Below are 24556 nucleotides of genomic sequence, written 5' to 3' on the forward strand. Positions count from 1 at the left end.
GGGGCGGCGGGGCCGGGCCGTGCTGGGATGCCGTCGGGGGCCGCGCTGCTGGCGCTGGCCGCGTTGCTTTGCGCCGTCCCGCCGCCCGGTCCCCGCGGGGCGGCGGCGGCGGCAGCGGCGTGGACCGCCTGGCTGAACGTGTCATGGGAGAACAGCGCAGACCGCAACCGGAGCGGCTGGGAGGCGGGCGAGAGCGGCCTGTATGGGCTGGACTCGCCGCTGCAGTCGGCCGAGGGGCTGCTGGTGCTGCCCGACAGCCCCGACGCCTTCAATGCCTGCAACGCGCTCACCAACTTCAGCGGGGCCCCCCCGGCCGGCGGCTCCCCGGGCTGGCTCGCTCTCATCCAGCGCGGCGGCGGCTGCTCCTTCGCCGACAAGATCCACCTCGCCGCCGAGCGCGGCGCCGCCGCCGCCGTCATCTACAACTACCGCGGCACCGGTAACGCAGTGCTGCCCATGTCCCACCACGGTGAGCGCCGGAGAACGGGGGGGCTTCGAAGGAGGGGGGTCCCCGCGCTGGGAGCGGCCTCTTCCCTCCCTCCCTCCCTCCCTTCTGTCGGCGGGTGCGGGAACATGGCACGGCCCGGGCGCAGCCCCCGCCCCACATCCCCGGCGCGGCTCCTCGGTAACAGCCGGGAATGTCGCTGCCTTTCCTGCACCACGGGAGTTTCTGCCCGGACTGGCCGGTGCTGTTTCGGGCGCTGCTGATGTTGTTTTTTCTCTGATTAATGAGTAACCGTGTCCGAAATCTGCGGCTGCTGCTGCGGCTGAGGACGAGCGGGCGCCTGCTGAGCGCTCTAGCTGGGCTGGGCCGGGCCCTGGCTGCAGGTGTGCGGGGCTCAGGTTTTTGGCCTGAGCCTGTAGTCGCCAGAGGTGATGGATGCTGAGGTTTTCAGTGCCTGTTAAGACTGTGGAGTTGATTTGGGCCGTAAAGTGGGCTGGGTTTCCACGGTCAGACACTGTTTCTCCCTATGCCCTGCACACTAACCAGCGCAGAAATAAGTGAAGTACGAGACTCCTCTGTAGGTAACTTTTCAGCAGCAAAATGCCACTTCTCATGCAAGTAGCTGAAGGCCTTTAAAGGTTGTTTTCCGGTTGCATAGGCTGATGACAGAACTCCTCTTCTCTTACTATAGAAAGTCTCCTATTTGCTAGAAGGTTTTTCCTGATCTGCCCATCTTTCAAATGAAAAATGAGTTTTGGCTGTATTTTAGGCTAATGGTGCCTGAGAAACAGACCAAGGCTGAAAGCTGAGTAAGTGCCTTCCGGTGATGGTCCAAGCAGGTGCCCTGTGTATCACAGGGTGAGAGGCTTTGGTGGCTCTGTCCAGCTTTTGGATGGACGCACACCCTCCAGTACCATGTGTATTGGAATTCTGTGAAGTGGCACTGCTTTGGGAAGTTCCATCTTCTGGGGATAAACTGAACAATAGAAATGAGTAGTGCATCTTAAAGGGTCTGAGTGGTTCAAAAAATAATTATATCCCTGCAGCAACCTTCTTAGAAGGGGTGGAGACGATTTCTGTTAGCAGTGGAGGCAAGTGTTCTGGTGAGACAAGGAAACAGTAGCTGTCTCTGGAGGTTTGTTGTGTGTAATCTTAATGAGCTGTAAGACTGTTGGTACTCTGCTTTAAGAATTCAAAACATACAGTCTGGATAGGCTCTGGCCTTTCTGAGGCAAGGCTTTCTTATGTAATCAAATCATCAGCTGACAAATGCTATTGAGATCTGGCTATTGCTGGGTGAGTTCCTCCTGCTGAACTGACAGAGCATCCCTGCCCCTGAGCCCTGTTCACTAGGTGCCTGCCTCATCCTGCAGCTCTTGGAGGAGCTCCCTTGGCACTGCTGGCCTGGGTAGGTCACTGCTGAACCTGTTCTTGAGGGGAAGGGCCATGTGCTCCTGCCCCTCCTCCATCCTGGCTGCTGGGAGACTTACAGCGTCTTAACCTTGCTGGGAGCTGCCTCTCGAAATGAGCCATGTGCTCTCGGCGGGGTTTGCTCCAAGAGGAGGTCCCTCCTTTCCTATGCTGTCCTTAAGCTTTCTGCTGAGGCATTTATGTCAGAGTGGCTCTAGCTGTCCTGATTATCCTGCATGATGGGATGGATACTCGAGGGCATGTTGAAATTTCCCAGCTGAACTGCAGACAAATAGGACAGGGACTCCTTGGAGAAGACAGCTTCTGTCAAACCACTTATTTAATCTGCCTGACTCCTCCTTGCCATGTCGTAGCACAATTACTGGGCTAAGCTTGTTGCTGCTGTTGCTTTTATTGCTTGTCCTTGTTTTAGTCCCTCACTTTCTTTCCTGTTCCATCCTCCCTTTTCTTCTTCTCTGGACTTGAGTTCTTTTTCTATCATCACGTCTATCTGTGAGTCCCTGTTCTTGGCTCTTCCCACAGCGATGCTTTTCCTTCTGCTTATGGGGCTTTGGTGACACGCTGTGCCTGGGGTGCCCCTGCCTCCTGCCCCTGCTGGGGGCCAGCGCTCTCTGGTCAAACTCAACAAATGTTGCAGGCTTTGAACGTGGCATGGCCAAGATGGAGCAATTTACAAGTCGCCAGCCTCATTCGGTTTGCCAGGTGCAGGATATTCCCTGTGTAATGCTGATGAGCTCAGCCTACAGCACTACCCCTAAAACTTAGGAGGTAAGAGCTGGTCATAATGCCCTTTGCTGAGCTGTGCTTTGGGATGGCTCCCCTCTCCTGGCCTCATTGGTGGTACTGGGTGCTCTAACCTGGAGCCGGTGGGGAAGGTGGCCCTGCTCATTAAAGAATGGCCTTTGTGCAACCACAACTCCTGCCATGGCTGTAACGGCTGTAGCTGTGCTAACAGTGACTTTGCAATCTGGGTTTCCTATGTAGCTTCATTTCTGCTCTGACTGGGGCCATCAAATACCATCAAGTGAAACCAAACACTTCCTCCAAGCTGAGGCAGTGGGAAGTAGCAGGAAATGGCTTTGCTGGGGTGAGGGGGAATTAAGTAGCAGTACTGAGGACTTTCCTCTCAAGTGTGGGGTGTGGAGCTGTCATCTGCCTGGCAGAGAAGGAAGATTTCTGTGGGTGGGCTCTGATGAAATGTATGGCATAACACACTTTTCTTTGAAGAACTTTGGTAGCAGCAAAACACAAAGTTATTAGCAGAAGCTTGTCTAAAAATGCAGTGTGCCTTTTTCTGGGTGTTCAGACTTGGCTTTTGAAGCAACTTTCTTGTTTAGAGATTTAAATGGGCCTGTATTTGCAGCAGGGTTTGTCCTAGTCATTGTGCTTCCAGAGACTTTTTTTCTTATAATCATGTTTAGTCTGATGAATTCTTTATTGCATCAGTGCTCTATGTAATCTTTTGGTGTGCCAACTTAAAAAAAACCCCTAAACAACAAAAAGCAACTCACTCTGGCAATTAAAACAACAGCATGCAGTGGATAGCCAAATCAGATATGATCAAATCCTGCCTAATCACCTTTAACATGTAGAATGTCAAGAATTTAATGGAGTCCAAAGTAAAATTTGCTTTGTGATTTATAAGCACAAACCTGTATCAGTTAGCAAACTTGAATTTTAACTGTGCACATTTTAAGATGGTACTGCTCTGTGTCAGGCTGAGCAGGGTTTCAAAGTACAATTCTGTGTGCTCATAATTGCACCTCTCTGTAATCTCTATTGACCTTCTGAAAAAGACATTTGATTGGAGAAAACCAGCAGCATGTGGGGAAAAAGTGCAGGGCAAGAGTTGTTTTTTTTTTTAAAGGTGGACCTTGCCTTAACGCAGAACTAGGCTGTTAGGTGGCTTTGGCTTGAGGGCATGGTGGTGCCGGTGGGAAGCATTCTTTGGTGTTCAGTATTTCCTTGCAGCTAGTGAAGAAGGATTCTTTGTAGGTCAGAAAGCAACTGTGATCATTTTCTTTGGTTTCTCTCCTGTGGTGTAACTCTAGACTTAAGAAGCACATCACCTGATCTGCAGAGGGCTTATTCTGGGGGAACACAGCTAAATGATTCTGGCTCAAGCAGTAACAGCATGTCTCAGGCTAACAAGATCTGGTTCAAGTGTAAACTTGAATCAGTGGGTGAAAGGGGAAGGAAAGGTTAAATAAATATGTAGCACTGCTACTTAAACTTGTTCTGCAGGAATTTCACTGAGGCGAAGCCTTACCTCCATATGCTTAGAGAAAACAGTGTATGGCAGAAGTGTCTAGTTGTGCTCCACTGCTTTTTGTGAGGTATGATCTTCAGAAACAAGCTAAAACTTTTCCAAGGTATGAAAATGCTGATGTGAGCTGTAAAACTGTTAAAGATTGAGTCAGAATTGTAATCCCAAGATGGGCTGTGCTAAGACTTTGTAAGCCTTGTGTAAACAGATGGTGTACCTCCCTTTGCAATGAGGGAAGACTTGTGCTGAGGGCATCTGAGGAGAGGAATGAGGATGCAGGATCTAATTAATGACAATTCCTCTCCCATGTTCCTTGGCCATGGCCAGATGAGCCTCTGCAGATTATTTAGCCTTTCCTACAGTTCCTTTTTGAGATGGACCTTGCATGCATCTACTGTGCCTGGGTGGTATTTGGAGTCTGTAGTGTCTGGAGTTTGTAGCTCTTTGCATCTGAGAATAGTTTTTCGATGTGCTCAAACCTCAATTTGGTTCTCCTGGCTGCCTGGTTTAGAGTAAATTAATGTCACAGCTGTAGTGACATTCAGATAAGCAACTGTGGCACATGAGTGACCTTGATCTCCTCAGAGGATGGTAGAGTGTGACAGTGACTTGGGGCTGCCCCCAGCACCACAGTCTGTGAGCAAGCAGGAGGGACACTGAGAAGCTGGATTAGACTAACTGGTGCTATTGACAGCTTCTGATCCCTGCCCTTGCTCTTTGATATAATTTAGGTACCTCTATGACATGGAAAACTGTAGGGTAGGCCCTTATATATATTGTCCCTTAGATAGCCTGGAATAGGTCTGTGAAGTGCCCTTGCTCTTTGGGTTTACTGGGCTGCTGAAATGTGAAAGGATGCATTAAAATCCTAAGTGACAGCTGTGGTAGCAGAGGCTTCATTGTGAGAGACGTCGTCCCTAAAACAATGACAGTGCTTGTTTGCCTCCGGCCTTGGATGTGCTGGTGAGCACACAGCAGTCAGCTCAGCACAGTTCCCCACTGTGTCCAGTGTGACCTGTCATCTTTCCACAGACAGATGCTTTCTGGCTGACACTGTGCCCACTTACATCATTTTATCATTAGCTTTCTCAAACTCACTTGTGAGCACTTAGCTGCCACCAGCATGTGGAGAGCAAGGGATATTAGTGGTGAGCTCAGCCTCATTCAAAGAGGGTGAGCAATGTATTTACTAAATCAAAACTGCTGAGTAAACTCACCAAAGAATTTTCATTAGGAATGTTGCTTGCTGTTTCTCCAGGGGGTTTTAGAGGCTGTTTGCTAGATTGAAAGGCGGTGCTTTAGTCTTGCAGGTGCCACTGACCAAACAGCGTGTGAAGAGAGCTGTCCTACAGATCTCATTCATTTCTGTGCCCTTGAAAAGTGTTACTGTCCTGGCTGCTGTTTTAGAGGATGATTTCTTGTTATAAATATTCTAAGATTTAGGAGGATGGGAGCATTTACATGAGACTTTAAGGCTCAGAAGGTGAGGAGGGGGAGAAAAAAAGGGTTAGTAACTGTTGGGTTCACTTGACAAATAATAACATCACTTAAACTGAACAGATTGGAGGTTGGTTTCCACCTCCAGTATTTCCTGGGGACTGATGGAAACTCGTATCATGTAAAATGACATTTGGTCTTGATGTGCCCCTTTATACACCTAGCCTGTTTGGTAAAAAAGTTTCCCCACACTTCTTAGTGTGGAAATCTTCCTTCTCTGTGTGTCTTGCTGTCTTGTTCACCTTATTCATCCCTGATGTCTATGAAGGGATAGTGTGTGTCCTGAGCTGATAATACAGACTGGGGAGGAGTGGATATTCCTGAAGGCTGTGGTGCCATTCAGGGAGGCCTGGAAAGGTTGGAGAGCTGGGCAGAGAGAAACCTAATGAAGTTCAGCAAGGGTCCTGCACCTGGGGAGGAATAACCCTGGCCATCAGTACAGTCTGGGGCTGATCTAATGGAAAGCAGCTCTGTGGAGAAAACCCTGGGGAATCCTGGTGAACACAAGCTGTCCACGACCAGCGTGTGTTCTTGTGGGTAAGAAGGCCAGTGGGATCCTGGGGTGCATTAGGAAGAAGTCAGGGAGGTGATCCTGCCCCTCTACTTTTCCCTGGTGAGGCCTCACCTGGAGTTCTGTGCTCCTTGGTTCAAGACAGACATGGAGCACCTGCTGTGAGTCCGGAGAAGGCCTGTGAAGATGATGAGGGATTGGAGCCATCTGCTGTACAATGAATGGTTGAGGAAGCTGGGCCTATTTAGGCTGGAGGTGAGAAGAATGAGAGGGGACCTCATCAGGGCACACAAATGTGTTAAGGGTGGGTGTCAGGGGGATGGGGCCAGACTCTTTTCAGTGGCGTCTAGAGCAGCACAAGGGACAGTGGGCATGAACTGAAATAGAAAGTTCCATCTGAATAGGAGGAAAAACTGTAGTGTGAGGGTGACTGAACATTGGAACAGACTGCCCAGAGAGGTTGTGGAGTCTCCCTCATTGGAGATATTCAAAACCTGTCTGGATGTGATCCTGTGCAACCTGCTCTGGGTGAACCTGCTTTAGCAGGGGGGTTTGAACTAGATGGACCCCAGAGGTACTTCCCACCCCAGCCATTCCATGGTTTTGTGTGACTGTTTGCCCCTGTATGCTGAAAGGCTTATGTGTTTAGGAGGAAGAGATCAGACATAGTGCCATCTGTCAAGTAAAGCAAGCTGGAAGTAGATTTAATGAAGCTTAGGTGATAGTGTGAGGAAAAAGGCATTTCAGACAAACAGTTTAGATCATAAGGGGCTGTAGCTTTAAATAACTGCAAGATAACCTGGGTATGAATTACTCTCTTATCTTGGTGCCAGGTAAGGTTTGGGGTGGACAACGTGCAAAGCAGGGGAAGGAGAAGGAACAAGCCTACTGACATCAGCTTATCCAGGCTTATATTGCTTCTGAACTATGAGTTCAGTCACCCTCCCCCCTCTTGCAAAGTGAAGAGCTTATCACAGGGCAATAAAGGCGTTTCTTTTGACAGTGTCTGAGATGGCAGATGATTGTGGGGATGGGCACATTCCTGATGAGATTTTGCCTTGTGTGTGTGGATGAGTGCAATCGGCACTTTTTTTTTTTTTTTTAATCCACACTGTACCACCGATGAGAGCAGAGCTGGCTGGCAGGGTCTGGTTTCATATTGTCTGAGGCCAGGGACAGCCCTCATGTTCCTAGAGTGGTGTGGTGCTGAGGCTTGATGGCTTTTATGTGCAGTGCTGGCCTGTCATCTGAGGTGAATTACATAAGGTTGGTAATACCACCTCCGTCTGTGTACACTGCTAGTTTATTTTTCCTCCTACTGTAACAGATAACAGTAAGCTTGTACCATCCTGTTTGATAACCACCAGAAATCTCATTTCTTACTATTCCAGTATAGTGAGACAAGCAATGTTCAAGACATTATATAGGGTTTTTTTTAAACATGAAAGATAGGCTATCAGATACTCCTCTTACATGCCTGAAGAGCCAGGTGTGCTAAACTGGTAGGAAATGGTTGGAGTGTCAACTGACACTGACAGTGTCTTTCATGTTAAAGAACAGTAGATAGCTTGATCTCCTAATGCCTTTTTTGCTGATGGGGGGGTTGGAAGGGTGCCAGGGAAAAACCTCTAGCTCCTCTGACTAAGGCTTAAAGCACAGCTAGTACTGATCTGTGCTGCAAGCACCATATCTTGTAGATAAAAGCAATGATCCAGGCACCAAGGTTAGAGTTGTATTTTGTCTCCTGAAAGAGCCTTCAGATAGGGTTTCTGCTGTGGTTAAGGAGAAACTGTCCATTCTTTGATAAGTCAAACTCCAAAGTCTGCATTTTCCTTTCCTTTTTTTTTTTTTGTTGTTGTTTGTTTGTTTGTTTGTTTAATCTATGAAACATTCAAAATCAATTTCTTCCATTCCTCTTTTTCTGAGTGGGTGGCTTATGTGGTGGTCAGCTGGGATTGTTGAAATGTATTGGTGATCCCACCAGGAGAAAGGATGGGGTGGAGTATTCCCAAGTGGAACGCTGGGCACGCTGGGGTGAGCTGTGCTGGTCCTGGGGAGAAGCAGTGTGGCTGTGCCATAGCAGAGGCTCTGGTTGCACAAGGTGCTCTCTGGACAGAGTGAAGGAATACTGGTAAAACTGTGGGCACTTAACTTCAGTCTGATTAAAGATGAGGCAAAACTTCAGACTTTGAGAAAGCAGGGGCGAAAAAAACAATAAAATCCAAAATGCTGGAGGCTGTGTGCGGCACGCTAGCTTTTTCCTTGTTCTGAAATAACTTGCCTACTTAGCATGTTTTATACCTTCTTTCTTAAAAATGCCCTCAAAATTATTGCCTTCCTCACATATTTTCACTGAACTGTGTTGTAGCTCGGTCTGTTCCCAAAGAGGAAAAGGGTCCATCAGTTTTACATCCCTTTCTTGGTAAACGGTGATAGAGACATTAGAGAGGTTTGGCTCTCCCTGTCCAAGAAAAGAAAAATGTATGGAATTTACACTGAGGCCTTTAAGCCAAAATGAAGGGGTCTTTCATGACTTAATTGAAGCTGAATTTGTTTGGTTTAAACAATGCAAAATGGTTGCAATGCCTAAACGAGCTGAGAAATTACTTTTGAGTGAGGGTAGAGGAACTGACTTGGAGTTCCTGAGTTGGCATTGGTCAGTGGATTTGTTTGGCCTCGAGATCTGATCCTTGCCTTGATGTGCTTTAATGCATTAATAGATTGTGATTTTATTGCTAAAAGTGAGCATTGTTAAGGCACACATTGGTATCATTGCATTCTAAATATCATGGGGCGAGTGTTCTCCAGGCTCTACAACTTGTTGGGATAGATTCGTCTGTAGCACACAAAAATGTAGCACTGGATTAGAATAATCACCTTAAATGATTGTGAAAAGACAGGTGTGTACTATGCAAAAGGTAATTCTCCCAGCTCTGTGCCCCCCTTGCACATCTCATTTCTCTACTGAATTATCAAACCTGTAACTTTGTGTTTAGGAGCCGAAGTGTAATGGCAGAACAAGTGAAGTCTTTGCAGGGCAGAATTTCATATAGGCATTGATACTGCTATAAATAGATGCAACTTTACATCTAAGTCAAACTGATCCAGGAAGGTAAAACTTAGATCCCAGTCATGCACTCACTCTCCTTGTGGGCCCAATGTGCTCTGCCCCAGCTCCTCCCTGCCCCAACAAACCACTGGGGTTCTTGTGCTTCATCTGTGCCAACCCATTTCCTTCAGATTTTGGCCATCTGCTGCCTTACAATATGGGGGGTGCCCAAAGAGGCAGGCTGTGTTTTCCTAAAGAGTTGAATAACTTTCCCTCTCCAGTTTACAGGAAATGGCAAAGGAAAGAGGCTGGGAAATGTTTAACTGAACAGGTCTTGCTTCTGTTTAGCAATGAGCCCATTATCAACTAAACAGGCAGCAGATTAACTCCACCTTCTAGTGTCCCTTAAAAACTGTTTCAGAAGCTTTACCTGAACCACAAAAGCTGACACCTGGGCAAAGAATGTGGGTTTCTGTGAGGTTTTTGCCATGCACAACTAACTGACTTTCCTCTTGCTTTGCTGGAGTCTGGGTGGGAAAAAGGCTGACAGCTGAGAGCAGCTGCTGTAATTGAGATACCTCTGCAGATGTCCCCTCAAATACCTGGTTTCCTGTATGATGGCCAAGCCCTGTCAGAAGCCTCGTGTAGGTTGGTGGTTTCAAGGCCATGATAACATGTTTCAGTACCTGTCCTGATGGGACCCAAGTGAACAGCTCAGGAAGTGTTGGGTGGGGGTGATCCTCTTGCTTTTGTTATGGAAGCACAGAAGTTGTCGCAAACACGTGCTGATGGAAATGGCCACTCGCTTCTGCTCTTGTAGTGCCAGTGTCAAAAGCCACCAGCTGGCCACTCGTGTGTGTTCATCTAATTTCAGCAGAGCTGAAATTGCAGCAGAAATCTCTGGGGTTGAGAAGTGTCAGTGAGAATTAAAGCTGTCATCTGATGACATCCTTGTGAACTATGCAGTCTGAAACTTAAATGGAGGACTTTTTTTTTAAGGGTAAAACTTGTTCACAATGGATGGCTTAGTAGCTTGAATGGTTTTGCAGGCTGATGGTGACATTTCAGTAATAGGAATCCCTGTGCTGTGTCTTGTGTTGTGCGTAACCACAAGATAGCTCTTCTGTGAGATGTGCAGAAATATAGGGGAATACGGTAGGAAAACCTTTTTTTGCCTTTTTTTTGACAGGCTTTTTATTTTCTCATTGTTGCAGCCTGTTCTTCCATGCTTATGAAAGCAAGTCTCAGCTTCTGACTTGATGCTTAATTCTTTGCTTGCTGCTACCACCTGCTCATATTATAACTGATGTATACCACCTGCTCATTTTGTAACTGATGTATAAGCCCTAGTTCATCCTAAAGAGTAGTTGCAGTCTCGGAGACTTTTTTTTTCCTCTGTGTGATGTCCTTGTCTTTACAAGGAGCTTTCTGAATAAAAGATGAGTTTGGTCCCACTGAGGAGAGTTGCTTGCTGTGTTGGATCACAAGCATTATGGGAACAAGCTGGAAAACTAATATACACTTTCTCCAATGACAGCCTTTGTGGTTTAACACCAGTTCTAGGGGGTTTTGGTAGCTGAAAGCTGAGTAACTTTCAGCAGAGGGAAATAACTTGAATAACTCAGCAGAGGGAAAAACAATTGGTCTTCCCATTAAAGAGTGTTTGGCTGGGGGTTTAGCTAAAAATAGTACTTCGTAACAGTCTTTATTCTTCCCCCATGCAATGTCTTTTATGAATGTTGTGCAGGTGATGGTTTAATGCAGTGAGACTCCTGATCAGCTGGTCTCAAATCTCCTTTTCTTGTATTTAGTTTAGAGAGAGAGCAGTGATAATTTCCTCATCACCCTTTCTCCCTTTTTTTTCCTCTCTTAAGAGCCTATCTGTTATATTGGGTCTTTCTAATGTTTCTGCAAACAGTATCAAGTGTCCTCAAGCCCTTGCATGTCACTGAAAGGAAACTGGTTTGCTCTGGTCTGTGCTTGGTGACTGGAGTTGCTTGAAACTTCTTCCTACCATAAACCCCTTGATTGCTTTGACTTGTTGTGGTGTTCAGCTGAGCCAATAAAACCTGTTGTTAAAATCAGGATGGCCTTTGCCATCTTGCCCCTAGCTGTTTAAAAGTGGAGCACGCCTTCCTCCATATTTGCTTCCTTCTGAATTTGCAGTAGAAGCTCACAAAAACTCACTTGAAATTCACAATGAAATCTCCCTCAATCTTTTCTCAATTGCTGCTGAAAATACGGAAGCAAAGGGTGATCTATGTATTTGATTGCTCAGTGTCTGGGGAAATACTCAAAAGTACTGTCAAATTTAGAGAAGAGGTGTTAAGTAGCAGCAGTGGAGCGGGGGGGGAGTTGGATCTATTACAGGAAGCAATCCCTATACAGATATCACAATCCCCAGTGACCTTACTCTGTAGAGGATTTATTTTTAACTTCCTGTAGTTCAAAGGCATGTTAAAGTGTAAATCGCCAAAGTGTTGTGTCTAAAATAGGACAGGCTGTGTCCTCTATAGGAGTGAGGAGTGCTATGGAGACCAATGACTTCTAAGCATGGTTCACTTATGCAGCTCATAGGTAATGGGACATACTTTCAGCTGGACAAACATATAGTGATGACACTTGTTTTGCATGACATTGTTCCATCAGTTCATATTGAATCTACAAATACTATTTAGAAAGTTCCCACAGTCATTTCTTTAGCACTTGAAGCAGGATATTTAAGACAATGACTCTGATACAACACCTGGGAACTGAGCATGGATTCCCCTTCTCCTTTGCAGGTGCTGAAAAGATCGTTGCAATTATGATTGGCAACCTGAAAGGCATGGAAATCCTGCACCGGATTCAGAGTGGCATGAAAGTCACCATGGTCATCGAAGTGGGCAAAAAGCGCAGTGTTTCCATGAATATCTTCACCATCCTCTTCATCTCCGTGTCATTTTTCGTCGTGGCAGCAGCAACCTTGGGCTGCTATGTGTCTTACTCTGCTCGGAGACTCATTATGGCAAGGGCCCAGTCCAGGGAGCAGGTGAGTTTGTGTCATTGCTGTTTTATACTCCCATCCCCCCGTGGTGTGGATCTCAAGGTTTGTATTCTTTGGTTAAGTATGAAAATGATTGAATTTGTTTGTTTGATCTTTAAAATGCTGAGAGATACATCTTTGCACAGCTTAAAACTTTCCTAAGAACAGCCAAAAGTAAATTCTGTGGAGAAAAGCTGGTTGTACTCAGCTCATAGAAATACTTCCTGAACTGCAGTGCAGCCGTAATGCTGATGTCGTGGAGACTGTGAGAGAGCTGAACTGCTTTTAGCTAACTGCTTTCATCCTTCCCACTTAGCACTGCCTATGTGCTTGTTGTAACAGGAGACAAGACTGGAAGTGTGTCTGCAAAATGGGGCACGACTTTAGCTGCAGGTTGGGAGCCTGCTGCTTGTTGAAAGCTGCTTTCTGACTGAAAGCTTTCTGAGAATTACAGTGACAGACTCAATTAGGGTTGGAAGTATTGGAAGTTGTCATCTGCCTGTGAGATGCAGCATTGCCACTCCTGGATGAAATGGGGAGTTGTCTGTGTAACCTGATGCTGTCTGCTTGCTGATATTTGTGGAAAGAGATGCACAGTCAGTCTCCTGCTGATGAATTCTCTTTCATTCCCTGCCGTCTACCTTAGTCTCACAGCTCTGTTTAATAATGCTAAATAAATCTGGACAGGAAAACCTGGGTGCCTTATGCACTGTTCATTAAATCAAATTGAAATGTTTCCTCCTTTGAAGGTACTTAACAGTGCAGTTGTGAGCTATCAGGCTTTCAAGAAACTACAGAGGTTATTAATGCGTCAGTGATAGCTGGTACTGGGAAAATCCAGTCTGCTTGGCTAGCAGTCTTGGGTTCCATGTGCACAAGGAACTTAGATTGAAAAATAACATTGATAAATGATGTGCTAGTTCCACGTGATTTCAGCAGAACTGAAATCAAGGAGCCCAAATAAGTGCTTTACAGAGTATAAGAATAGAAGAAAGCTTCTCTGCTGTCAGGGTGTAAAAATGTACTGTTCTGTTAAAGTGAAACTCAAAGACAATCTAGAATTGTTTTCGGTTCTTATTGTACCCTGGCATCTCAGACTGACCTCACAGTGATTAGGTGAGTAAAGAATAACAAGAAAATGCTTGTTAGTTCAGGTGAACTACTAAAAGGTAATGCTACCATGTGACCTGTTAGCTGCTGATTGGATTTTCAGTGTAGATCCAAAGTTTGAGAGTTTTAAGTGCTTTGGCTCCATGAAGTACTGAATATTAGTTAAACAACTTCCTGGCTTGTGTGGTACGTCCTGGTGCCTCTCCTGTCATCGTTCAGCCCTTTGAAAACCCAGATTGCCTGGACTTGAGTGACTGTTGAGAAGAGCCAGTCGTGTCAGCTTCTGGTCCAAGCAAAAAGAGAAGTTTAGTAGCACATCTATCCTAACCTAACAGTTAAACCAGAGTAGCTCTTTCCTCATGAGCAAGCTACACTGTGCAACCTCCTAGTTCCTTCTTGAATGCATCTTTTCTTCTGGACTTGAAATTCAAGTCTCCACTTCTGCAGTCTCTTCCTGCATTGGGAGGTCAGTGAGCAAGAAGGTGGAAAATTGAGGCAAGCGTGGTAGGTGGCTTTCTACCTGTCTAGTCAGTGGAGTACTGAAAAATTCAGTTCTCAAAATAGTAGCCTTTCTTAATAGTGCAAAATGACCCATGATATTATCTGTGGCCTGGTTTCTAATTTCAGCTCAAGTCTTTGCTTCCTTTGATTTCATAAAGATTAAATGTTGCAGCTGAGAAATGACCTAATTAATGGCTTTGGAGGAGACAAATTGCTCAACTTTTACCAATTCAAACTGCTTTCATGGCAGTAGCTACCTGTGGGGAAGAACTTCCTTAGCTTACAGGAGAAAAGCAGGAGTTCCCAACCCTCCTCAGAGCTGTCTGGTCTGCGCTGCCATGACCGTGCTCACAGGGTCCCAGAAAGGCACCCTTATGCAGAAAGGGCTGGAGGTAAAATTGGCATCTTTGAACAAGGGAGACTGAGGACTAAGCGACTGCAAACCTGATTTTCCCAATTAGGTACCTCACTACTTCAGCATGCCAGAGCCTGGATAGGAGCTGGAACCTGACCTGTTTTGTAATATCTTGACTCTATTTCCTCAACTTAGCTATTTCTTCTAGCTTTTTCTGGGTTGGGGCTTTTATACTTCTAACATAATTCACGTTTCACATTTGCTTGAAAAACTTGGCTTCACAAAATGCTTTGACATTCCAAGCTTGAGTATCCTGGTAGACTATTCAACAAAAAGCTGCTTCTGCAACCTTTCTCCATCCCCTGGAGGGATTTTCTGCTGTACTTGCCAAAATCAATGTTAAAGGTGACTTTGGCATTGATGCATTTAATGAGAAGCAATTAAACTGGTACCCATGCAAAACTTAAAATATTGTTTCAGTAAATTATTAACAGTGCAGCCAGTTGGGTCCTGTCTAATATGCTTGGCATGACATTAGATGTGTAGATGAGATATGAGGGAGTACATTCCTAGAAAGTTTAGTTTTCAGTTAATAACAAGTAGTGGTGACAATTCTGGCCATGTATGAGAAGTACTTACATTGCTGCATTCCTGCTCTGTTGATGTTACCCTGTTTGCTGCTCAGACTTTCGGGGACCTCAGTAAACAGCAATGTGTGGCTGCTGCTCTGTGGCTTCAGTCTCAAACCTTGACAAGGGCAACATAATTTCAAAGTTAACCATAAGCAGCATACAGAAACATATATTGATGTCTTCAGCAGAACTTCACAAACTTCCAAGAAAACCTCAGTAGTTCTTGTTTCTAAACAAATCTGCACATCTGCATCCTTCACCTTTGGACTGTATGTGTCTCTTCCTTGATAGCTGTTGGTAGCTGTCAGCTGTTAAACTCTTAAAGCATGCACATGGGTACTCTTAGGGCACAAAAACAACACTGATACAAAAATAGTTCATTTTGTACCAAGACTACTTGACAGAGTCCCAGGGGGATGTGTAAATCAACTTGTTTGCTATTAACTGCTTCAGCACAAGGAATCTTACGCAGATTTGAATGGCCAGTCCTTGCAAGATTGTTAGGTCTCAGCAACAGCCCTCCTCCCACCTGCCCTTCTGTACTTGTGCCACCAGCACTGCACTTGGGAAAGTTTCATCTAAATGAGCTAAAATGCCGAAGGAGATGGAATGCTGGAAAGCTAACAGTGCAGGGCTCCTGCACAGAGCAGTTGAATTGGAAAGAGGCTTTTTGGTTAGCTGCAAAACTTGAGTCTGCTCTGTCCCTGCGGTAAGTGTTGTGTTGGGGATGGCACTGCCAGAGCTGCCTGAGGTGCACCGGGGAGGGAGAGGACAGTCGTATTCTGAGTCGGTGGAACGGCACCAACATGTGACCTTTAAACAGAGGTTGGCTCCTGGGCTAATTCCAGGCACTGCACTGACAGCTGGACAGCAACAGTTGCCAGGCAAGCTGTAAAGCAGTGGAAGCAGAGGAGTAGTTCAGGGTGTGTTGGTGCTAAGTGGGCTGACTGGTAAAAAGAATCTCTCTCACCTTTCATCAGAATGTGAGTTTGTGGCAGGAAGGTGTCCTAAAGTGAGTAAAACATAAAACAGTTGATTGTTGAACTCAATGTTCAGTCTTCTGTACCAAGTCAGTTTGAAGGCTTCTCTTTGTTTTGGCTGGGTCTAATCTGATCAAGGTATTGTCTTGCACCTTTAAAAAAAAAACTTTTTCAAAACCCCTTGGATTTCCTGTGCTTTGTGAAAAGGTTAGGTTACAACCAAAGCAGACCTAAGCCTTCTTGGTGTGTCACCCAGTCAGTAACCATATCAGTATGTCCCAAAACTGTTGTCTCCAAATAGCAGGTCATGCTTACTTGGCTTGTTTTGATAACATCAGTTTTAGAACTGTTACCTGCTTGCAGCAGGCCCCTGGGTAAGTATTAGTAAGTGAATAGAAAAATGGCTGTGTCTAACCAGAACTGCTTTGTGTCACAGCGGCGGCTGAGGGCCAGGGCTAAGAAGGCCATTGAACAGATGCAGCTACGCACCCTGAAGGAAGGGGACAAGGTAGGACTGACCCTGTGATCTCTCCTGCTTTACAGCACAGCCTTTGCACAGAACCCAGCGAGCTCCCTCGTGCTGGAGGAGGACGCAGAAGTCTCTCTGAGGCTGTAACTCTTGGTGGCAGAGACAGTTCCTCTTTCAGACCAGGTCCTTTTCCAGGCTGCAAGACTTACATTCTTATAAATCAGTTTATTTTGTTAGCTGGTTGCTCGTAGTCTTGCTGATGTGAGAGGTCCTAATTTGCTGACATGGATGCTTAAACATAAACTAGTATCTAATCAGCTTCCCTGGCTCTTCTTTCTGTAACTAAAACTGGAGGTAGCAGTTTCTAAACCTCTACAGTAGTGTCTTCAGTAATCCAATGATGGTTCCAGCTGGAATTCTAAACCATGGGTTTAAACTTTCAGTGCTTCTTTTGAAGTGTCAGCTTGACTGTGACTAATCCACTAAGTGTGTTTATATAAGATTATATTCAGGAGCATCATGGATGACTCTAGCTAGACCCATTTGTCTGCAATAAATATGACTGGAGTTCAGAGGAAGCTTTCAAAGTGTGTTAAAGCTGTAAATTCATTTCACTGTTTTAGGAAACTGGTCCAGATGGAGATTCCTGTGTTGTGTGCTTTGAGCAGTACAAGGCAAATGACGTAATGCGTGTTCTGACTTGCAAGTAAGTTGTCTTCCAAACTGCCCCTTTATCCAAAACTCTGCCATGTTTGTTAACAAACTTTCATCAAGTTGTTGTACAGTGAGAATTCTTGAATATCTATCAAAACAATATTTTGAACAACAGAAAATGTGTGAATACACATTTGTAGTGTGCCCCAATGGCTTGTGTTCATCACTTCCCCTGTGAGTGCATTGACACACACAAGTTGGCAGACCACAGTGTCCCTCAAGGGGATGCCAGGGCTTTTAAAATATTTCTTCCTTTGCTGGTGTATAAGAATGTTACCACTAACTTGCAGATAATTGGCAAAATGTTGCCCATTTCTTGTCCCTTACATTACCACTTACTAAGAGGGTTGTGTTTCTGCTAAATTTGTTAAATCATGCTTGCTTTTGTAGTTTAAAATAAAGCATTTCTATTCTTGTATGCATCCTCTGAGACAGAGACCAAAATAGAGCTATAGCAGTTTATTTTTCTAGAATTCTCTCCTGTTGTATCTCATTCCTGTGCTGCTGTGGAAGCTCAGTAGTGAAGCACTAAGGCTTTAATGTGATTGCTCCTAAGGTGAGCAATGAAGCAGCCTCAAGGCTTAAGGAAACTTGTTCTGTGGGATTTCCCCCTGTGCCTGCTGACTGGGAATGCTCTGGCCAAGCTTCTAAAATCAGAGGGCTGCCAGGTGAACTGCCCAAACTGTGCATAGGAAGAGGTGTCATAACCCTTAGGGAGGGTTACAAAAAGCACTTGGAACCATTTTGATGTAGGATAATGAAGTTCTGAAGAATAGAAAAATGGGTAGCTGCTGTTGTGTGCTGAGCAGTGCTGTCAAACACTGTCAAATCTCAGCTGAAATTACCTGTGCACCAGGTTACAGTTTTGCAAAGGCTTTCTCTGCTCCCAAGCAGTAGAACCTCTAAGCTGTTTTGATAACACAAAGTTGGTCTGCTAAAGTGTTATCAACCAGCTTTCTTGATCTAATGCTTAAAACTTTAGAAAAAACCAAAACTGAATAACCTTTCAGGCATGTGTGTTAATGACTATTCAGTTGTCTTGTTATGTTTATGCTCATGGGTAGTTTTGCTTAGTAATGGACAAAGTCCCATGAGTACAGGAACTTTTAGACAGGCTCCAGACAACTTTTCCTTGATAGGAGACCTGACTTCTCATTATTTCCCTATAAGCCCTGCTAATCTTGGTATGAACCTGCAAACAAAGCATGACTTATTTGGGTAAGAGTGGAGTAACATCTTTTGAATGTGTTCTTCATACACGAATTTCCTGCATTTGCTCTGAGACTGCTTTTATGTACATTTGTGATGTTACATTCCTCTGCAGCCCAAATGTAGCTCTCAGAGGCACACTAGCTTAAAATGACTGCATGGACTTGATAATCTTCACAAGTGGTGATATCTGCCAGTATCAACCATATAAAATTCTCCCTCACATGAGTTATAAACTGATATTTACTGCAAGAACATGCTGGTGGTTGACCTCAACACTTCGAGCGTACTTGTTGAAAGCATTTAACTGTATCTATGAAAGAACCACGCAAAGGAATGCTCCTGTGAGTCACATTGGTGGTATCTGAGTCCCTAGGGTGTGGGTATTTGCCGAGGGCATTCATGTCCAGAGAGTCAAACTGAATGCATTTATAGTTGGAGAGGTTCGCAAGTCCAGTGTTAAGTTCAAGGACTTAAAATAGTGAGGTGTCAAGGAAGTCTCAGGTTTTATTCTAAACATGGTGTTGATGCAGCTGGAAGGAAGTGCCGATTATGTGAGCTGAATTGGAGAATCCTTGGATCCTTCTGGAGTGTAGGGCTGCTGAGCACTGGATGTGGTGATCTCCACACTTACTTCATAATAGAGTTGATTAATACTGAGCACTGCTTGTTTGCCTTGCTGTTTCTATTCAGGCTGAGGGAACAGGCAGATTAGAGGATTTCAAGTCATTCTCCTAAATCTGTGGCCTAATTTAAACCCATTGTGGAATTGAGTGTCTTAATAGAAGCATCCATTTGCATCTGTGATGGCTGAGCTATATTTACTTTCTTAAGTGTAAAGCCTGCCAAATACCCACTTGGGATACACAGTAAATGGGTGGGAGTACAGTTTATCTTGAGGACATAAGTCTGTGAGATGATTTGCCTATGTAGTTATAACAAAAACAAGTGCTATTTAGTCATCTGCATCTGCACGACAGAAGTTAACCTTAAAGCTGAGGCTGAGATGTCAAAAGCTGTATCATCTAAATTATTGGCTAGGAGTGTATTGTACACAGTTTTGGAAAAACAGCTTTAGACTGGTTTAGCAAAAAGGGTAATGCTGAATTCTAGCAAGTTGTATTGGGATACTAATAAGCACAAACCAGCTACAGGTTGAAAGATCAACTGTCCATAACTTTCAGCTGAAACTTGTGGCAAAACAAGGTCATCTGTTCTAGAAGGAATAAATTCTTGGGGTTACAAAAGGGTCCTTCATAGCTGGCACATGAGCAATCTTCCTGGTATGAAAACTAACTTGTCGACTACATTCTTCCACCAGCCATGTCTTCCACAAGACCTGTATTGATCCCTGGCTTCTGGAACACGGGACGTGTCCTCTGTGCAAATGTGACATCCTCAAAGTGTTGGGTGTTGAGGTAAGCCAGCAGCCTGTGGTCGTGGCAGCCGCAGAGGCCATCCTGCCCTTAACGAGAGTCCGGTGTAGAGAGCAGCTTGTTACTTGTGTATGTTAACTTTGATAGAGGTCTTTTGTTCTCTCTGGAAGATGCATACCCGGGAAATGACCACAGCTATAAGCACCAGGTGTGAATGTTTTTCCTTTATCTCCCAGAACACGGGGAGATGGCATGTTTTTGTGAATGGCTGATAAGGGGCAGAAAAGTCTGCCCTGCCACATGTTTGGTGGTGTAGCTGTTTTGTCTTTCCCTCTGCACGTTCCCAAAACTTCCTTAAAACTTTCCCATGGTAGAAACATATTAATACTGAAGTGTGTGTAATAAAGATGGATCCTGCTACAAGAAGCAGTGGTCTCTGTGTTTTTTCCAAGCTGCTGCAGCAGCTGCCAATTGCAGTGTTACACTGCTGTCGTGGCCACATCTTGAGCTATTTCATGCTGCCTCTAGAGTGCAGGTGATAAACACAGGTGTTGCCATGTCTGTGCCCAGACGCTACAGGAGTAATTGCTGTGTCCCTTTTAGGGAAGCCTGCAGCTGACCTGGTGTGAGTTGGTATCACCTAAAGGCTTGGGCAGAATGTTAGCCAAAGCTGACTCATGCCTGACAGAAGATTCGGTCTTAACTGTTGTGCTTCCAGCTAAGGGTGTTTCTCATATCTTCAGGCAGACTTTAACAACTCATACTGTCCCTGAAACCAGCTTCTCTTCAGCTGCTCAGTACTTGGAGTCTGTGAAAAGTGAATGTGTTAGCATGTATGACATTTCTGGAACTGCATGATTTCCTGGGATACATCAGGAATTTCTGATGTGTTCTGTAATTGCTTATTGTTGCAAGTGCCAGAGGAAGATGCTGTTGCTAGTGCCTGATGCTGCCTGGACCAGCTAAAATGTAAGCCAGTTTGCCTGGGGGAGGCAGATCTCCACTGAGTGGAAGGAAGATTCTCTTTTCCTGGTACTGGGCAAACAATGCAGAAGCTGTGTCTGAACTTCCCACTCAATTAGGCAGTAACTGGTTTTCACCTCTGATGCTGGAGGTTAACAGCAGAGCTTTTATTCCATTTCATGTTTTTTCCTCTGCATAAAACTGCTCTGGGCTCAGTCCTTGTGGGCACTGTTCTCCTGGAAAGATGCAGTCTCCTGCCAAGTTGCAATTTAACCCTTTTCTCTTTTGTTCACAAAGATGGATGTAGAACCACGGTCTGAGCCTGTGCAAGCCCCAGGATCCAGTGGCCAGAGACCTCTATCCACTGTTACTATAGTTAATGAAGAGGACAATCTTAGTGAAACAGCATCATCTGGATATGATTCTGTACAGGGACCAGATGAATCTGCTCAGGAGGCACATACACCATCAGAAAGTACGTCTGTCTACTGTTTCATCTGCCTTGCTAGATCACGTTGCACTTGGCTGCTTAGGCTGTGAATTAGGGGGAGTTGCCTTCATAGCATCTCACAGGGCTTGAATACTTTTGTTTTTCAGGGTTATCTTAATCTTCCCTTTTGTTTTAGCCCTTAGCTCTGACACTTGGTCTTTGTTTTCAAATGAAACGAAGCCTTAGTGTGAATTAAAAGCCGAAGTCTATGAAAGAGTAGTTCAAAGTCAGAGGCTTACTACTTCAAGAGCAGAGATTTTTCCAAATATGTCCCTTACCCCTTTGTCTCTTTGGAGATTTCATTTGGATGAGTGAGTGTTGCTTTGCTACCAGATCATCTGCTTTAAGTAGGTACTTACAGAAAACTTTTGGGGAGTCAGACCTGCTCTAGCTCAGATGGTGCAAGAGAGAGGAGGCAGATACTTCAATTGAATTTCAGATTTGCTAAGGCTGAGTCATCCTTGAACACTTTTAGAGAGTGTTAATTTGGAAAGACTATCAGATTTTCCAAATACCTTATTTTTTTGAACAAGAGCAAACCACTTGAAAACGTCTTTTTAGTGGTCAGCTTTGCCAACACATACTCAGTGTGGCTGTTGGCTTTAAAAATGGAAAGGTTGCAGGTAAACAAATGAAAGTAACTACCCCTGAATTGTGGCATGGCCTTAGGAAGGGGATGTTCTATTTCTCATGGGAAGACTAGCTGACAGGAAAATCTGGGATTTGCTGCCTGCCTCCTGTGGGACTTGTTGCTGCAGCAAGTGGTGTGTGTTCAGCAGTGCTCTGTTGAAGCACCCCAGTAGAGAAGGGGACACTTCCTATGAGCTAAACATCAGAAGTTGAAATTGCATCCCCCCTAAGCAACTCAAGGTGTGCTGGGTTAGTTACGTGGGTCATTCTCGTGTATTCTCACTTGGAGTGGGAAGGGCACACAGGGACATCAGCCAGACAAGGTTAGTCTGTAGGGAGAAGGCCTTCCTGTCCAAATCAGCATAGCCCCCGGCCTAATTCATCCAGAGCCTGGTCTCTAGGAGTTGCTCTTGATGCCTGCCTTCAGCAGCCTAAAGATTCAAGACTTGGTAATATCCTCCAGGTTGGATTTTGTAGCCATGTAGGGGCCTTCTGTGGCTTAAGCACACAACTTCAGCTTGCTTAGCACTACTGAGCTGAGTAGGTGTCTCCAGAAAGGACAGGCAGTGACAAGAGTGGGCTCCCAAACTAACAAGGGGCAGGAGGAGAGAGGTAGTGGGAGCATGGCCTTGGATTTCCATCTCTGCAGGAAAAGTGCAGTGAGCTTGCGCAAATCAAGTGCGTGTGGTTTGCTTTAAGGTGCTAACACTTGGCTGTGACACTTTTTAACTTGTCTTCACTTGGCTTTCTTCTGGACAGATGACAACACACATCCTGTAAGTGAAGAATCCCAGCCCTCCACTGTGACTGTCTTTTCACACGGTGACAACCCAGGTTTTGAGGGAGATGAAACACAAGTTTGTGAAGGCAGGATTGTTTGTGAAGTCACGCTCTGAGAACATGCCCAGCCACATGGTGCAAGCCTTCTGCAAGGAACTGCTTACTGCCATTCCATATAAACCAAAAGTTGCAAGACTGTTGCAGAAAATGCTGCATTGGCAATGTTTAGATAAATAGACTTGTCCAAATCATAATTGTATGGTTTGCCTTTCTTAAAACTGTATTTCCCGCAGGAGTTTTAACACTCTCCAGATAAAGCTGTCTTAAATATAAAGAAAACCAGCAGATCTTCACTAAAACAAAAGTTCCATCTTCAGCAAAGCTTCTGTACCGTATTTGAGTTGTTTAAATGAGAAGATTTTTTACATCATAGTTGTCTCCACTGGGAATCGTTTTGAGTTGGGTCTTTTTGTTGTTTATTGTTTTCATTCAAGTGGATTTTCATTGTAAACAAATTTATTTTGATCTGTTCTAATACTTACTTATGAGACACAGTTTTGTTTAAAGCAACATGGTCTTTAATGTCTGATAGGAGAAAGTGCAAACTAATGCTTGTCAAACTGGATTTTGTCCACAGTGTCTTTGGTTCTCTAGTAACCAACTGATTCTCTACCTCTCAACTCCAGCCTGCCAACCCCACATTCCTAAAGAGGAAGAAAAGAGAGCTGCAAGCTGACAGGCCAAATCTGACTTTCTGTAAAGGGAACAACTGCAGGAACTTTTCAAACCTTGTTCACGTTAGCCTGTTAGTCTGAAAGATCCTCAAGTGATCTGGGGAGTTAAAACCATTTCTAGCACCAGCAATATGCCAGAGTCCTGGCTTTGTGGGAGTCTGGGATAACTTCAGGAAAGACTCAGCTGAAGATGAAAAGACAGATTCTTACAAAAGGATCTGCTGTGTTTTGTTCAGAAAATGATCCAGCCTCTGAAAAATGCTGGACTGTTGCTGTACATTGTCTTGCTCAAGTGCACAAGCTGCAGGGAGATCCGATGTCCTGAGAGTGTAACAGAGGGTTGGAGAAGCTGTCTGTCCTCTGTGTGGAGTTGAGATGGGGTCAAGGAGGAGCACTGGGTGCCTCAATAGTAAGTGACTTGGCCTTGTCCAGCAAAGGTAACTAAGGACATCTTATAAATGCACTTTATTTTTTTACCTCTGCATCTCTGACTAGTTTCTAATGTTTAGTACGACTTTGTCTTAAAGCCTGCAATAAATAACTTAAGAATCTGGGGGGTGAAAGCAATGCATTTTCTTAGCTATAGTACAAATGAAATGGTTGTAAATATTTCGTAATTTGTATTGAATTTGAATATGAAAATGTAAATGTAAATAAAACTCTATTTTTGATGATCCTGACTCACATAAAATATTACCAGCTCTCATGGAAGCAGATGATGAATTTGCCCTGTCCCACAACCTCAAAACACATCTTTCTTTTGGAAGGCCAAAAAGCAGCAGTGTTTGCTCAAAGTAATTGGAATAAGGAGTGCTAGTTATGTGCAGGATGCTGCTGTTACATGGATTGAAATTGTGTTGAGGGGCTTAAACCAAGTAGCTGTACTCAATGTTAAAGAAAATCCAAGCACCTTAGGGTGTGTACAAGGGCGTGTTGAATTGTTCTACAAGGCATGTTCAGCACAAGGCAGTCTGCCACGTGCACTTCAGACCAGACTGGCTGCATCTCACTTTTCCTCTGTCAAGTTGCTCAGAAGCCCTTCCTTACCCAAGGGTGTGCTTGCTTTGAAGAAAAAACATTTTAAAAATTATTATGTGTCCTTTGTTCTATACTCTGCTCTGATATACAGTAAAAGCCTGTCGCTCTCCTGGCCAGTTTGGGAGCAGTTAAGTCTTGTGTTTCTTTCTAGCTCAGTTCCAAGTTCAGTCTAGAAAATACCAGTTGGTTCTAAGCTCCAGTTGCAAAGCTGATTATAATCAGACTCCACTCTGAAGCTGTAATTTGCTGTGATTGCCTTTTTATTCTACCTCTCAAGTGCAGAGCAGTGAAAGGAACAGCCAAGCAGTAACTATGCAGCCCCCGATCACTTCATTCCATTTCACAAAGCTG

General features: G+C 44.8%; 1 protein-coding gene across 1 annotated transcript; it reads left to right on the forward strand.

Annotated features, from left to right (window-relative positions):
* The first annotated feature begins 6 nt into the window (after positions 1 to 6).
* RNF128 (ring finger protein 128) lies at positions 7 to 23841 on the forward strand. The gene is made up of 7 exons (XM_042040058.1): positions 7 to 469; positions 11983 to 12230; positions 16239 to 16310; positions 16895 to 16977; positions 19516 to 19612; positions 20831 to 21008; positions 22413 to 23841. Exons 1-7 carry the CDS (start codon positions 28 to 30, stop codon positions 22547 to 22549), a joined length of 1257 nt encoding a protein of 418 aa, XP_041895992.1. The 5' UTR covers positions 7 to 27; the 3' UTR covers positions 22550 to 23841.
* Positions 23842 to 24556: the final 715 nt, after the last annotated feature.

This window comes from Corvus kubaryi, unplaced genomic scaffold (assembly GCF_017639235.1).
Source record: "Corvus kubaryi isolate FWS band 111438036 unplaced genomic scaffold, C.kubaryi_AGA036_p1.0 37395, whole genome shotgun sequence".
In the NCBI taxonomy this organism is placed as follows: Eukaryota; Metazoa; Chordata; class Aves; order Passeriformes; family Corvidae; genus Corvus; species Corvus kubaryi.

Coding starts and splice junctions, on each gene's coding strand:
- RNF128 (XM_042040058.1), top strand. CDS start 28: ATGCCGTCGGGGGCCGCGCTGCTGGCGCTGGCCGCGTTGCTTTGCGCC. Junction 16,311..16,894: donor CCCTGAAGGAAGGGGACAAG/GTAGGACTGACC, acceptor TCACTGTTTTAG/GAAACTGGTCCAGATGGAGA. Junction 21,009..22,412: donor GGCACATACACCATCAGAAA/GTACGTCTGTCT, acceptor TCTTCTGGACAG/ATGACAACACACATCCTGTA.